This window comes from Phyllostomus hastatus, unplaced genomic scaffold (genome assembly GCF_019186645.2).
Source record: "Phyllostomus hastatus isolate PE091 unplaced genomic scaffold, TTU_PhHast_1.1 phas_scaffold_501, whole genome shotgun sequence".
Taxonomy (NCBI): Eukaryota; Metazoa; Chordata; class Mammalia; order Chiroptera; family Phyllostomidae; genus Phyllostomus; species Phyllostomus hastatus.
In genome coordinates, this window is record NW_025334033.1 from 17,895,902 (window position 1) to 17,909,198 (window position 13,297).

Genomic DNA, 13,297 nt, shown 5'->3' on the forward strand with positions numbered 1-13,297 from the left:
TAAGATTTTATTTACTTATTTTTTGAGAGGGGAAAGGAAGGAGAAAGAGAGGGAAAGAAACATCAGTGTGTGGTTGCCTCTCGCACATCCCCAACGGGTACCTGACCCACAACCCAGGCATGTGCCCTGACTGGGAATTGAACCAGTGACCCTTTAGTTTGTAGCCCGCACCCAGTCCACTGAGCTACACCAGCCAAGGCACATCACTCACTTTGGTTCTCCTCCTGCCTCATCTGGATATCTCTTCTCTTGTCCTTATACTGGTTCCCCCTCTTCTCCCAAACCTCTAAGCATTGGGACAGCTCAGGGCTTGGTTGTAGGCCCTCTTTTCTTGGTCTGCGTTCATTTTCTGGGTGATTTCATTTTGTTTCGTTGCTATGTATTATCTGTATATGCTGATGACTACCACTGTTACTATCTCTAGTTCATACCTCTCTTCTGAACGCCATACACTCGTCCAGCTACCTACTTAACAGCTTCATTTCGATGTCTAAGTAAGTCCCAAATCAAACTTCTAGTTTCCATCCCATTCCTGCTTCTCTCATACTCTTTCCTTTCTCACCAAATGGCAACTCCATTCTTTCTTCTGCTCAAGACAAAAAGAAATGGAGTCACCCTTGATTCCCCCCCCCCCCCCCGACAATAACCTTAAATATATACCCAAGCCTGTCTTCAAAATTTTTCTCGAATGCAGCCACATCTCACCATTGTCGCAGCTACCATCCTGGTATAAGCCACTACCTCTTCTCGCCTGGATTACTGCGGGAGCCTCCTGACTGAGCTGCCTGCTTCCATCTTACCCACCCCCAAGCCAGCTCTTTGCACAACATCAAAAGTGATTCTTTTAAAGCTTAAATTTAAGTATCTCATTCCTATATTCAGAACCTTCCCGAAGCTCCCTATCTCACTTTAAGTAAAAATCAAAGTCTCTTAATGGCCTTATAAGGCCTTGCATGAGCAGACCTCATCTCCCTTACTTGTTCTTCTTTCATTCTGCTATTGCCGTACAGCCTCCCTCTCTCCCTCAGAGCAACCATGCAGGCTGCCAGCTCAGGCCCTTACTCTTGTTCCTCTTGCGCAGAACTCCCTCCCTACAGATACTCCAGTTTCTTTTTTTTTTTCTTTTTTCTTTTAGATACTCCAGTTTCACTTCATCACTTTGAGTCTTTGTTCTCCTTGCCACGCTGTGTAAAATAACGACTCCAGCCCTACCCCTTGCACTCCCTGTCTACCCGTCTTTGCCTTTTTCTTCCTCTATGCAGCCCTCTTTACCATCTGACTTTACATTTTGCTTTCCTGTTATCTAGGCCCTCCACTAGAATGCAAGGCCCATCAGGCATGTTTTATTTCTGAATGTACAGAATAGTGCTTATCAAATAATAAGCCACAAATAATATTTGAATAAATGGATGTACAGGAGGATGAATAAGGGATTTGTTCCAGGTCACATAGCGAGTTGTCACTGATGGAGAGTACCAGTATGTAGATAATCTGTTCCAAGTTCTTTGTAGGATCCCTGCCCCTTCCATTGCCTTTTCTTCACGTTGACTTTAAGCTGAATCTTACCCATGTTTTCTGGAGTCTGACCTTGTGTTTGACCCCTCTGAGAGACTATTTTATATAAACTCACTTATATTCTAACTTCTCCCTTTCTGTCTGCCTCCTTCTCCTTTTCCTCCTCTTCTTACAAATTTCTGTCAGTGAATTAATTACTGTGGTGTTTATGAAGCTCTGGGTCGAATGCCTAGCACCACAGTATCCTGTGAGAAAGGAATGGAAGTGGGTGGAAGACATAGCATTCCTTGAGGAACTGAATATGTAGTTAACCCCTTCTTCTTTGTAGTCTTTGTGCTCTTGCAGTTCTAGTGACCTGTGATCTTTTTTGACCGTGTGCCGTAGGCATTTGTTTTGGTCTCTGCCTTGGAAATTGGTCTATAATTTACCCTCATTTTGGCTTTGCAGCAACCCAGCTGCACCAGGACCCAGATAAGAAAAGACGTTCCAAAGAGACTTTGATGAAGTTAGTCCTACACAGAAACTGACAGAGAGGATGAGAGACAGGAAAAAGAAACATAACAAAGGGTGTGAATGAACATAAGAATGTAAATAGCAGAGGAAAATGTTACCAACAGAGAATTAATTACATGTGACCAAAAAAATCTAAAAATTGTAACAGGGTACATGTACAAAAGGATACATGTGAGACCTGTGAGGTAGGTGCCAGGCTAAAACAATCTAATGAGAAACATTAAGGCAGCTACATTAATTCGTGTATTTGTGAATGGCATGTACAGTGTTTAATAGGTGCCGTCAAATTATAATCACCAAATGTTTTCTTTAATATCTAGGCTTTTGCAGATATGCTGAGAGTGAACAAAAATTTGAAGAGCTTAAATGTGGAGTCCAACTTTATTACAGGAGCTGGGATTCTAGCACTCATTGAGGCTCTAAGAGATAATGAGGCCCTGACAGAGCTCAAGATCGACAATCAGGTCAGTGTTCTGCAGCGGTAACCGAGGAAGCTCAGCCCACTCTGCTGTATAGGACTCGGGGACTCGGGTGTGTGGGAGGAGGGTTTTCAGGGAGCCGTTTTGCAAGGTGGTGGCATGAAAGGGGATGAGAGGACATTCGAGGCATCTAGAATAGTAACTTAACGTTTTCAGTGTATTCATGGAGTTGTGCATCCATCACCACTGCCTAATTCCAGAACATTTTCTTCATTTCAAAAAGAAATTCCATATGCATCAGCAGTCACTCCCTATCCATGCCTCCCACTAGCCCCTGGCAAGCGCTAATTTACTTCCTGTCCCCCTGCATTTGCCTCTTTTGGACAGTTCATACATACGGAATTGTATAATGTGTGGTCTTTGTGTCCGCCTCCTTTCACTTAGCCAGATGTTCTGGAGGGTCATCCTTGTTGTAGCACACATGAGTACTTACTCATTTTTATGGCTTATTAATATTCTATTACATTTGGGTGGCATCTATGTTTTGAGTATTAGAAATAAAGCTGTTGTAAACATTCATATTCAGGTTCTTATTATATGAACATGTGTTTGCATTGTTTGTGGGCATGTACATAGGAGTGGCATTGCTGGGTTGTGTCGTAACTCTATGTTTAACTTTTTGAGGAAGGACCATTTATCTTCCACAGCAGCTGTACCATTTTATATTCCTACTAGCACACCTGAGCATCCCAGTTTTTCCACATTCTTGCCAGCCCTTATTACTTTCTGTCTTTTTGATTATAGTAGATATGAAAGGTATCTCATTGTGATAATTCACAATTTTTTAATACCTGTATGATGTATACTGAACTTAAATTTTGTTTCTCGCCCCTGCTGGTATGGCTCAGTGAATTGATTGCCAGCCTGTGAACTGAATGATTGCCAGTCCGATTCCCAATAGGGGCGTGTGACTGGGTTGCAGGCCAAGTCCCCAGTTTGGGGCGTGCTATTTCTCTCTTTCTCCCACCCTTCCTCTCTCTCTAAAAATAAATAAATAAAATCTTTTTTAAAAATTTTGTGCCCTGCCTGGCGTAGCTCAGTGGATTGAGCGCGGGCTGTGAACCAAGCATAACAGGTTCAATTCCCAGTCAGGGCACATGCCTGGGTTGCAGGCCATGGCCCCCAGCAACTGCACATTGATGTTTCTCTCTCGCTCTCGCTCTCTCTCCCCCGCTTCCCTCTCTAAAAATAAATAAATAAAATCTTAAGAAAAATTTGTTTCTCTTATGTGCAATTAGTTAAAAGAATAGACCAACAGAATTAGCATCTACCTCAGTGTCTTAGTCTTGACTTATCTTGAAAAGTATTTTGATCTAATTTATTAACACTATTCTTTATTTCTAACTATTCCAGAGGCAGCAGCTGGGGACGGCTGTAGAATTGGAAATGGCCAAGATGCTTGAGGAAAATACAAATATCCTTAAATTTGGCTATCGGTTTACACAGCAGGGACCCCGAACCCGGGCAGCTAATGCTATAACGAAAAACAATGACTTAGGTAAGACGTATGCAATATCAAATCTAATTTCTGAGTTATGCCATTAAGCTAATGTATTGGTGAAGCTTTTTTTACTTTTAAAATGTATTTTAACAGAGAGATTACTTGGCCTTAATTTCTAAAATTTGTGTGGTCCTTTTTATACTGATTGAATCAGAGTTCAGTTTAAGTGAGGTTTTAGATGGTGTTGGGTTGGTTGGTGGGTAAAATGTACTTCCTGTGACAGTCATATTTCACAGCTGTAAGTCAGTGGTTTTCTACAACAAACATCTGTACTCCTATAACAAATATTTATTCTCAACTACAGGTTATTCTCAAATCCTTGGAGCTATTAATTTAAAACAAGTGTTTCAACATTATAGGAAAGTTTTTGCCCTTTTTATCAAACAAATGGAATTTTATATGATAGAAAATAATTATAGTTTTAATCCAAGTTTGTTGTGGGTTTTTTGAACATTTTATTTATTTTTAGAGAGAGGGGAAACAGGGAGAAAATGAGTGAGGGAAACATTGATGAGAGAGAGAAACATCAATAATTTGCCTCTCGTCCACACCAAAGGTGCAGCCAAGGTTTGTGCTCTGACGGGGAATCAAACTGGCAACCTTTTGCTTTGCAGGGATGATGCCCAACCAGCTGAGCCACACTGGTCTGGGCTTAACTCAAGTCTTATACTCAGTGGTATGTTAACGTTTGCTATACTTAACCAGTCTCCCTTACTCTTCCCACTGCACACATCTAGGCCAGTGGTCTTCCTTTCTTTCATCATTCCTATTGACCTGAGGAGGCCTTGGCTTCTGCTTGAAATAAATTTTGCAGCCAAAGCTGGATTAAAAAATAAGATGCTTATAGTTCTGTTTCTACATGTTTCCAAAAATTGACTCTTCTTTTAAGTTTGGTGTTTGTCATTGGAATATTTTAGAAGTTGCATTTAGACAAGAACTTAAACCTTCTAAAGGGATTAACATTTCAAAGTAAGGCTGCTCTTTTAAGTTTCAGCCATATTTTGAATTTATATTCTTTAAGGGTTTCTAGACTAGAAAAAGTACACCTTCATTCCTTTAACCCAGACCAATGTGAAAAGTACTAGTTCAAACCCTTTCTGTCCTTTGGTGACTATAGTTCCCTATCAAAGAGTTTCACCTCTTGCTCTTTAAATGAGAAAATTGGAGGGCTTTGGTATATTTTTTTATTGTGAATGTAGTTTGCAAAGTCATGCTCATTGTTTTAGTATTGGTTCACTGGTTGGTTTCTATATTGTCCTTCAGGTATTTAATTTTGCTTTTTAGAGTAGTGTTTCTCAAGTCTGACTGAACTTCACAGACACTTGGAGGGCTTCAAGAACATTTAGATTATTGGCTCTAAAAAGTTTTTACTCAATAATTTAATTTATTGTAATTATCTATTTTCAAAGAGTCCAAGTTTTTGGAGGTCAAGGGTGTGTCTGTTGGTTGAATCCACAGCTCTCTTAAAACCATGCCTGACAATATACTTAATAAAGATTTATTAGATGAATAAGGAAAGTAATAGAATTTGAACCCTGCTCAAAGTTACAGTTGTCTGGCACCTACCGATAAACAAGCCAAAAGCATCCTCTGAAACTATCTTAGCTATCCATCCAGGGTCCCACCAACGAACTTACAGCCCCAGCCGTCTCTGGGACCTGCCTCCCCCAGCAGCTGCCGTGCAGAACTGCCGGGAGAGCCTGCATCATCAGACGACGAGGACACCATCCTTTGCAGGGCCTCAGCAGCTGTGCGCTCTTCAGAGGAGCCATTGTGGCAGCACTTTGCTCAGATTTCTACAAGAAAAGGCAGTGGGATGATTTTTGGCAGATGAAAGATGAGGAAACAGAAACTATTTCCTAGGCTGCTTTAGGCTGGTGCTGAGCAGTCGGGTTGCTGTCCTTGGCCATGTGTGATAGAGGCCACATAAAGAGATTGTCGCCTGACACGAAGCAGAACTGAGAGAAAGTGAACAGCTTTGTGCTGATGGCTCTCTAGACCCCCTCCCAATCTGATTCATTTTTATCTAAAGTAGATTTTCAGACATGAAATGAGAATAAGGACATTCCTGGAGTGGGGATTTGCATGAATAAAAGCTCAGATTTGTGAGCAGGCAGGCTATTTACCATATTTTGTCATGTATAATGCACATCCTTATTTTTTCCCTCAAAAAATTGGGCAAAAAGTGCACGTTATACATGGCAAAATACGGTACATGCTGAAGACAGCCTGAAAATTTGAGGACTGTCATAGCAGGATGCTGCCTCCAGAATAAACTTCCAGTAAGTACTTGCTGCTTGAAGCTAACGATAAAAAAAAGCTATGTCAGCAGATTAGGAGGGATACTGAGAGAAGGCACTAAGATAATGTGGCGAAGAACTTAGATTTCTTTGGATTTTGTGTGGGAGGCATTTGTGAGCCATCATAGACAACTGAATACAAGATTCAAACGATAGTTCCAGTGCTCTCCCTCCTGGGAGCACGCCCACGCCCCCCCAACGCATCCCCCACCCCCATCCCCATTACCTTCTGCCTCTGCACCTTGTTTCCTGGGCCCATTTTTTCTACCGCTTACTTCTTCTGCCTCTGTGACTTTCTAAATAAACATTTTCTTATTTGAAGAAAAAAAAAGGATAGTTCCCAAAAAGTTTGTATTACGTTCTAGTGATAGCATATGAGGTTCATTAGGACTTACTCACAACTGACTGACCACGAAATACTGAGAACTTTTATTTGTGGAGTAGTGGGTTTTGGAGAGAAATTGCCAAAGATTTGGTAGTGGGGCCAAATTTCTAAGCCTCTCATCTGGAGGCTGAACGGAGGAATTGCTGGAAGGTGACATGTGGCACCACATGAAAAAGAGGAGCAGGAAAATGGCTCTTTGCCCGTCTTCTACTGTGTCGTGCTCCCAGCAGTCAGCTTGATTTTTTTCAACCCTGCACTTTGATCTCTGCCTGTAGATCCAGGTGGTGAGCCCGAAGACCATGTCTTCTTACACGCAATCTAATGTGTGGTCCCCGGAGAGAGACACCAAAGAATGAAACTTGAAACTTGTACGGAACCTCATGGTCATACAGTCTTTCTTCACCCTGCAAATGGGGCTGAATCAGTCTCAACTATTCGTTGAAATAATGCTACTACTCGCCATCTCTCCAGCTAAGAAGTGTCACAGCTATAACAGCAAGAAGGTCCTGGTGTATATGCAGTGCTCGATTGAACTGAGTCTCACATTCCTCTGTTTACCCTGGCTAACTGCCTGATTTTCTCCACTGTCTCTGTTTGCTGCACTTTGTCCTTTCAGTCTTGTTTGTAACACTTTTTTTAATAACATGCATTTTAACACTTGAAATGGTCTGCCAATAACATCCAAACCCTGCTGCAATTCAGAACCTTCTTGGAAATGTTCTACCTTAAAGAATTATCTGGTTTGCCTTTCAGATATTTCTGTATTTCTCAGAGATCTATATACATGAAGTAGGTTTGTTTTTGAAGACTAAAGTCTCCATCTGATTTTTCTCCCCTTAATATTTCAGTAAACCCATGAAACTTGTGCTATATTAACATGAACTAAAATTAGAGTCGGTGGGGGGGTACTTAATTAGGTAAGTATAAAAATGTTCATAGGAACTTCATACTTTAGTCCTTCTGATTTTTGTCTTCTAGCTAGCACTCAGCCAGTAACTCGGCAAGCTTTTATGTACGTCACTCGAATGTCTGGTCTCATCTGTTGAAAGCCTGTAACAAGCCAGCAGCAAGAGTAGCGTGAGAGCAGAGCACCTGTAGCTTGGCCAGGAGGGCAGGTGCACCTGTTGGCTTTTCATTCCTTTGTTAAACAGAAAGTTCAGACTAAACAAAGGCAGTTGCCTACCTACTTGCTTTTATACTCTCTTCATAGACAGAAGAGAGTATAAAATTAATAAGCCAAAAATATAACTTATATTCTTTGGTAAGAGTATCAAAACCAAATAATGTGTAAATGTAAACCCTCTCTAAAAGCTAAATTGACTTTCCTCACCCCAAAAAGAAGGGCTGCCAAGGACCTTGGGGCCATCCCGTAACCATGTGTGATGACACTGAGTACTCTTAATACTGAATACTTAACTATGTCCTCAGTACCCTCGGTAGTGAGTCAGCCTTTACCTTCACAGCCATGAGGTACAGATACTACTATTCTCCTACTACAGAGGATGAGTTGAGGCTCAGAGAGGTTATTTCCTTGCCAAAGAGCACGCACTATGAAAAGGTGACACAGCCACAATTCACACTATTTGTTGCTGACTCCAAATCTGCTTTTTGTCATCTCTAAATAGGGTGTGGCCACAGTGCTGAGGAGCCCTGGCCTGGTGGCTCTTGGCAAATGCTCCCTGGTGGCTGATAGGTAAGAGTGAAGGTAGCCAGGTCCTAAAGCTACCCTGCTACTAGCGAGCGTAGCCTAGTGGTTTAGGGTCACCAGTCTGTAGAGAGACTGGGGGTCCTCAGACATATATGCCTTTCTTTACTCTGTCAACTGAACTAGCTGGCTGGCCTACTTGGCAGCCAGGGTTTGGGGCAGCCAGCCATGACCAGACCGCATTACCAGGCTCCGAGGTTTCCGTCACTTTGCATTTGTTGTTTGGTCAGAGCCCCGACCCGGCTCACCTTGTAGGGGACAAGAGAAGGAAAATTTGGAGAGCAGTAGGAGCAAGTCACTTTTTAAAATGAATGATGAAATGGTTTGCTGTGTTCTTTCTCAGACTAAGGAAATAAATTGTAGGACCTAATCAGAAGAGCATGTGAATACATTTAATACTTTCTAATCCCAGCTGCATCATTTATTAATCATTTTTAATGGAAGTATAAACTTTGTTTAATAAACAGATGAGGCGGGCACCATGACTCGAAGGTGACTGCTGACCATTCTGTTGTAGATTTCTGACATTGTGGCTGTGTGAGTGCAGCAGAGCTGACACACGTGGTTCTCACTTCGAAGGCCCTCACCTCTCAGCAGGCAAATGACAAGGAAGAAGGATGTGAATTTTTTATTTTAACAACCATGTGAACTGGAAACAGACACTTCATTTTTGTGCAACTATAGCTGGATTATACAGAAACTTGTTTGTAACAAGCAAGCTAGGTTTGGACAAATGAACAGGGACTTCTAACATGCCTTCTTTTATTTTTTCTCCTAGTCCGCAAGAGACGCGTTGAAGGAGACCCGCAGTAAGCCCGCCACAGTACGTGCGACTGTAGGAGAACTCCGAAAGGCCATCAAGGACTTGTGCTGGTGGTACCAGATACAAAATTTTCCTGGGTGGAAGGGAAAAGACTGGAACTGTTTCTTCATTGTTTTTTTTTTTAACTACATGTATATTTTTTCTAGTTTAAGTTACTGGTTTCAAATTGTAAAACAGTAGGTGATATTTTATATTTTAAAGCATTATTTTTACTTTCTGCTAAAATCAATTTAAATTTAGCTTAATTGAGAGGTTTATGATGGGTCTTGGTAAAATAAAATACAATTATAAGGAAGTTAGTCACTTATATAGAATAATATGAACAATTTAAAGACCAGTCTTTTTAAAAAAAATAATAAAAAAGGGATGTTGGCTGATGTCAGAATTGCTGTTGTACCTCTGAGGTGCTCGCTCCAAAGCTTTCCTTGTTCCAGGACATGGAGAACTTTTCATGTTTTAGAGTACATGAACTTGGCAAGAGTGTGCTTTTTGCTTCTCTCAGGAAAGCACAATGATAGAATTTTTAAAACAGATGACTCAAAATCTGGTCATCCATTTAGAAGTCAGCAGATCTCTGGGAGAGAAAAAATTCATTCCAGCTCACTGCCCTTGTCTGATGTGTCTTAGCAACACCTGAGGTTTTAAGAGTATAATGATGTCTCAACTCATTACAGTTTTTCACTTTAATAATATGGACGTGATTCATCTTTTGTGCAGGCCCATAGTAAAAGCATCTGAGTAGGAAAGCTGTTTTCTTTCCTATAAAAGGCTGATAGCCAGTATCCAGTTATATAGGGTAAAAGGAGAAAGAAAGCTGTTGCACGCATGAAATCAGACACAGTAAACATGACGGTAATGAAGTCTGAGGAGCATGCAAAACGGTCATTTGAACTGATAGTTGCTGTAAAGTAAATTAGAAATAGGCCCTCGTGTAACTCACGTGTTGCACACATAGTGAGACATCCCTACGCGAATGCAGGATTCCATAAATGGTATTTAATCACCATTCTGCAGATTTTCCAGCCAGTAAGGAAAACTGCTCTTCTTCACAGATCTAAGTTTTATTATGTTTCCTTTCATCTTGTGCTTTTTTTGTCCACATTATGTAAAAGTTATTTCTCATAACAAAAGTTGTCTTCCTATTCCTCCAAGTGTCAAAGTGAACAATTGAACAGTGTACTGTTTTGGGAAGACTGACTCCAGAACCGCCAGTGTGACAGAGGATTTGGACCTGTGTCCTCGCCCTGTTTCGGGGCAGCCTCTGGGGCAGGAGAGGGCAGAGGCATCACAGCTACCAAGGGCGGGGTCAAAGGAATCTAGCAACCCTGGCCTCAGAAATTCAGGTCTGGCTGCATCATTTACAGGGAGATTTTTCTAAAGGGAAGAATCTCATATCAGAGTAGCAGAGAGATTTGCTGTTATTTTTTTTTTATTATTTTTAATTGGATTACGAAATGTCTGCTCCTTCACTTTAGGGCGGACAGTACATCCAGTGAGCTAGGCTGCTCCTTGTGTGCTGTGGTAATAAGCCTCCTCAGCCAGTGTGTTTGTTTCTTTGAGTCAGTATTCAACATGTTAAAGGGGCCAAAGATTGACTTTGCACTATTTCCTTTCAGTTATAGGCTGCTGATTTTTTTTTAAGTGAGCAAGTTTCTCTCTCCCCCTCTCTCTCCTTTTCATATACAACTTTGGAAATGTACTTGATTTCAGAGACTGCACTGTTCCCGCAGGGTGGGAAGCCAGCACAGAGCAAGTATATAAGGCTACCACTACACCTTGGGCAAGGCTGCCTGCGTGCACTGTCCTGTCAGTCTGTGCATTGATAAATATGTTATCCCTTCCTCCCATAAGGTTTTTCCTTTCTTAAAATAGCTAGGCAAGACCTTCCCTAGAATTGTGTATCATACTCATGAGTAGTATCTTTATCACTTATTATTTATCAAAGTGTGAAGAAGTTGAGGGTTTTACTTATACCATTCCATTTCTGAGCTACAATAGTTCATTATGTAATTGAAGAAAAAGCTTCTTCATAAATAACATTAAAGGTGAATGTTCACCCAGTTGAATACAGGAAAATCTTTCAAGAATTGTAATTACAGGGGAGAAAACTGATGTTTACTTTGATCTTTAAAAATCTGGCACCTCTTAACCTTTTAGTAACTTCTACATTGCTCTAAAATTTGTAATAGAGTTACAAAGTAGTCTTGACTTTTAAACCAAAGACGTAAGACCTTAAATTTTGTAGTTTAACTAATTTCAGCTTCTCTGGTTATCTAGTCAAAGAACATTCTTCAAGTTTTTAAATTGCTGTTTTCTAAAACCTTTTAACTTCTCATTTTAGAAAAATTTATATTCATACTTGTCCAAAGTTCTAATTTTTCTAGTATGTCCACATGAAATTATATGTATTTTTTAAAATGTTAATTACTAATGTTGATACTATTAAAATGAATTTTGGTGCTATATACTTGTAGCTAGTATATAGAAGTCTAAAGTACCGGAGAAATACATTTTCTAAGGGTGCCTGTGATTTAAAAGACCAAATAAACATTTTGTGTTTTAAAAAATTAGCACATTGTTATAGATTTCAAAGAGGATTATTTTGATTGTTAAATTGCAAATTCTTGTTATTTGAATGAAATAACCCACATATTTGCTTTATGCAATAGGTGCACTCTGGAAAAGTTACATGTAAATAGAACTTTGTAAATTGTTTTCCCATTAATAGTATCTCATGTGTTTTCATTTAAAACAGAATTCCATGACATTTAAAAAAATTACAAAAGAAAAAATGTTTTGATAAAATGTTAGTCATGTTCTATTACAACATTATGTTTAACCATTGCTGCCATTAAAATAAGATGAAAAGATTCATGGGGTTTCATAAAATCTTTTATTTTTGGCTTTGTGTTCCTAGGGCTGCCTCACTCACTCCTGATAAAATCAGGAACCACCATTGCCACCCAGCAGATCTGAAGAGCATTTTTTCTCTGGGGTCCATAGCAACTAACATTCTCCGCAAGTTCATATACTGCCCAACTTTGCTCCTTCTTACAGTGCCGCTTCACTTCTTTAAACAAATTTTTTTCCAGTTTTATTGAGATGTTGTTGACATATACCACTGTTAGTTTAAGTTATAGAACACAGTGACTTAGTATATGAATATAGAGATATGGTCACCACAGTAAGTTTAGCCAACAGCCATTACTTCACATAGTTTAAAAAATGTTTTTCCTTGTGATAAGAATTTTTAAGCTGTACTCTCTCAGCAACTTTCAAGCATACAACACAGCATTGTTAACTGCAGTCAGCACGCTGTCCATTACACCCCCAGGCCTTACTTATCTCATATCTGGGAGTTTCTGTCTATCCACCCCCTTCACCCGTTTCCTCCATCCCCACCTCTGCCTCTGCCAGCCACCAGTCTGTCCTCTGTTTCTGCAAGTTCAGTCTTCGTAGGTTCCACACATAAGTGAGATCACGCGTTATTGGTCTTTCTCTGTCTGACTTGTTTTACTTAATGTCCTCGAGGCCACTTCACTTCCACAAGAACTGGACACACAGGAGCGGCAGAGCAGCTCCCGCTGCTGCCCTCAGACAAGGTCCTTTTCAGATCTGTCTGCTGAGAAGGGGTAGAGAGTGGCATGTATACGCACGCTCACACACACACACACACACACATCGCATACAAATGTTTGCAATTTCCAGTAAATGCCCACTTTCTAATTTTTAGTTTTTGGATGAATTATATTTGGTTTTAGTTATGTTTAAAGGCTTGAAAATCACCTTGTTTCAATGCATCATTCTTTGTCACATCAAATAGGTATTTAAGTACATTTTTAGTGCTAAAATATGCTCTAGATGCTTTATTTTTTCAATTTTATAAATATAAAAGTTAAATTTTATAATATTGATGTCTAAATATTACAAAATACTATCAGCCTGGTTCATAATAGTGCAGTGAAGTTTCTTTTGAAGATATGTACTATAGGCATTGAAAACTTACCACTTCATACTGGAATGAATTTCAATAAATTTTACTGAATGAATTTCAATAAAATTTCAAATATCCTGTA

General features: G+C 40.0%; 1 protein-coding gene across 5 annotated transcripts in view; it reads left to right on the plus strand.

Moving 5' to 3' along the window:
* TMOD3 (tropomodulin 3) overlaps positions 1 to 13,297 on the plus strand; it is a 70,834-nt gene extending 57,537 nt beyond the window's left edge. For 2 of the 5 annotated variants that reach the window (XM_045822386.1, XM_045822385.1), the window contains exons 8-10: positions 2,349 to 2,492; positions 3,861 to 4,005; positions 6,969 to 7,867. In XM_045822386.1, the coding sequence (XP_045678342.1) occupies positions 2,349 to 2,492; positions 3,861 to 4,005; positions 6,969 to 7,015 (336 nt within the window). In that variant the 3' untranslated portion in view covers positions 7,016 to 7,867. Of the gene's footprint in view, positions 1 to 2,348; positions 2,493 to 3,860; positions 4,006 to 6,968; positions 7,900 to 9,176 lie in introns of those variants that run through there. The other 3 variants (XM_045822384.1, XM_045822387.1, XM_045822388.1) reach the window with 3 other exon arrangements.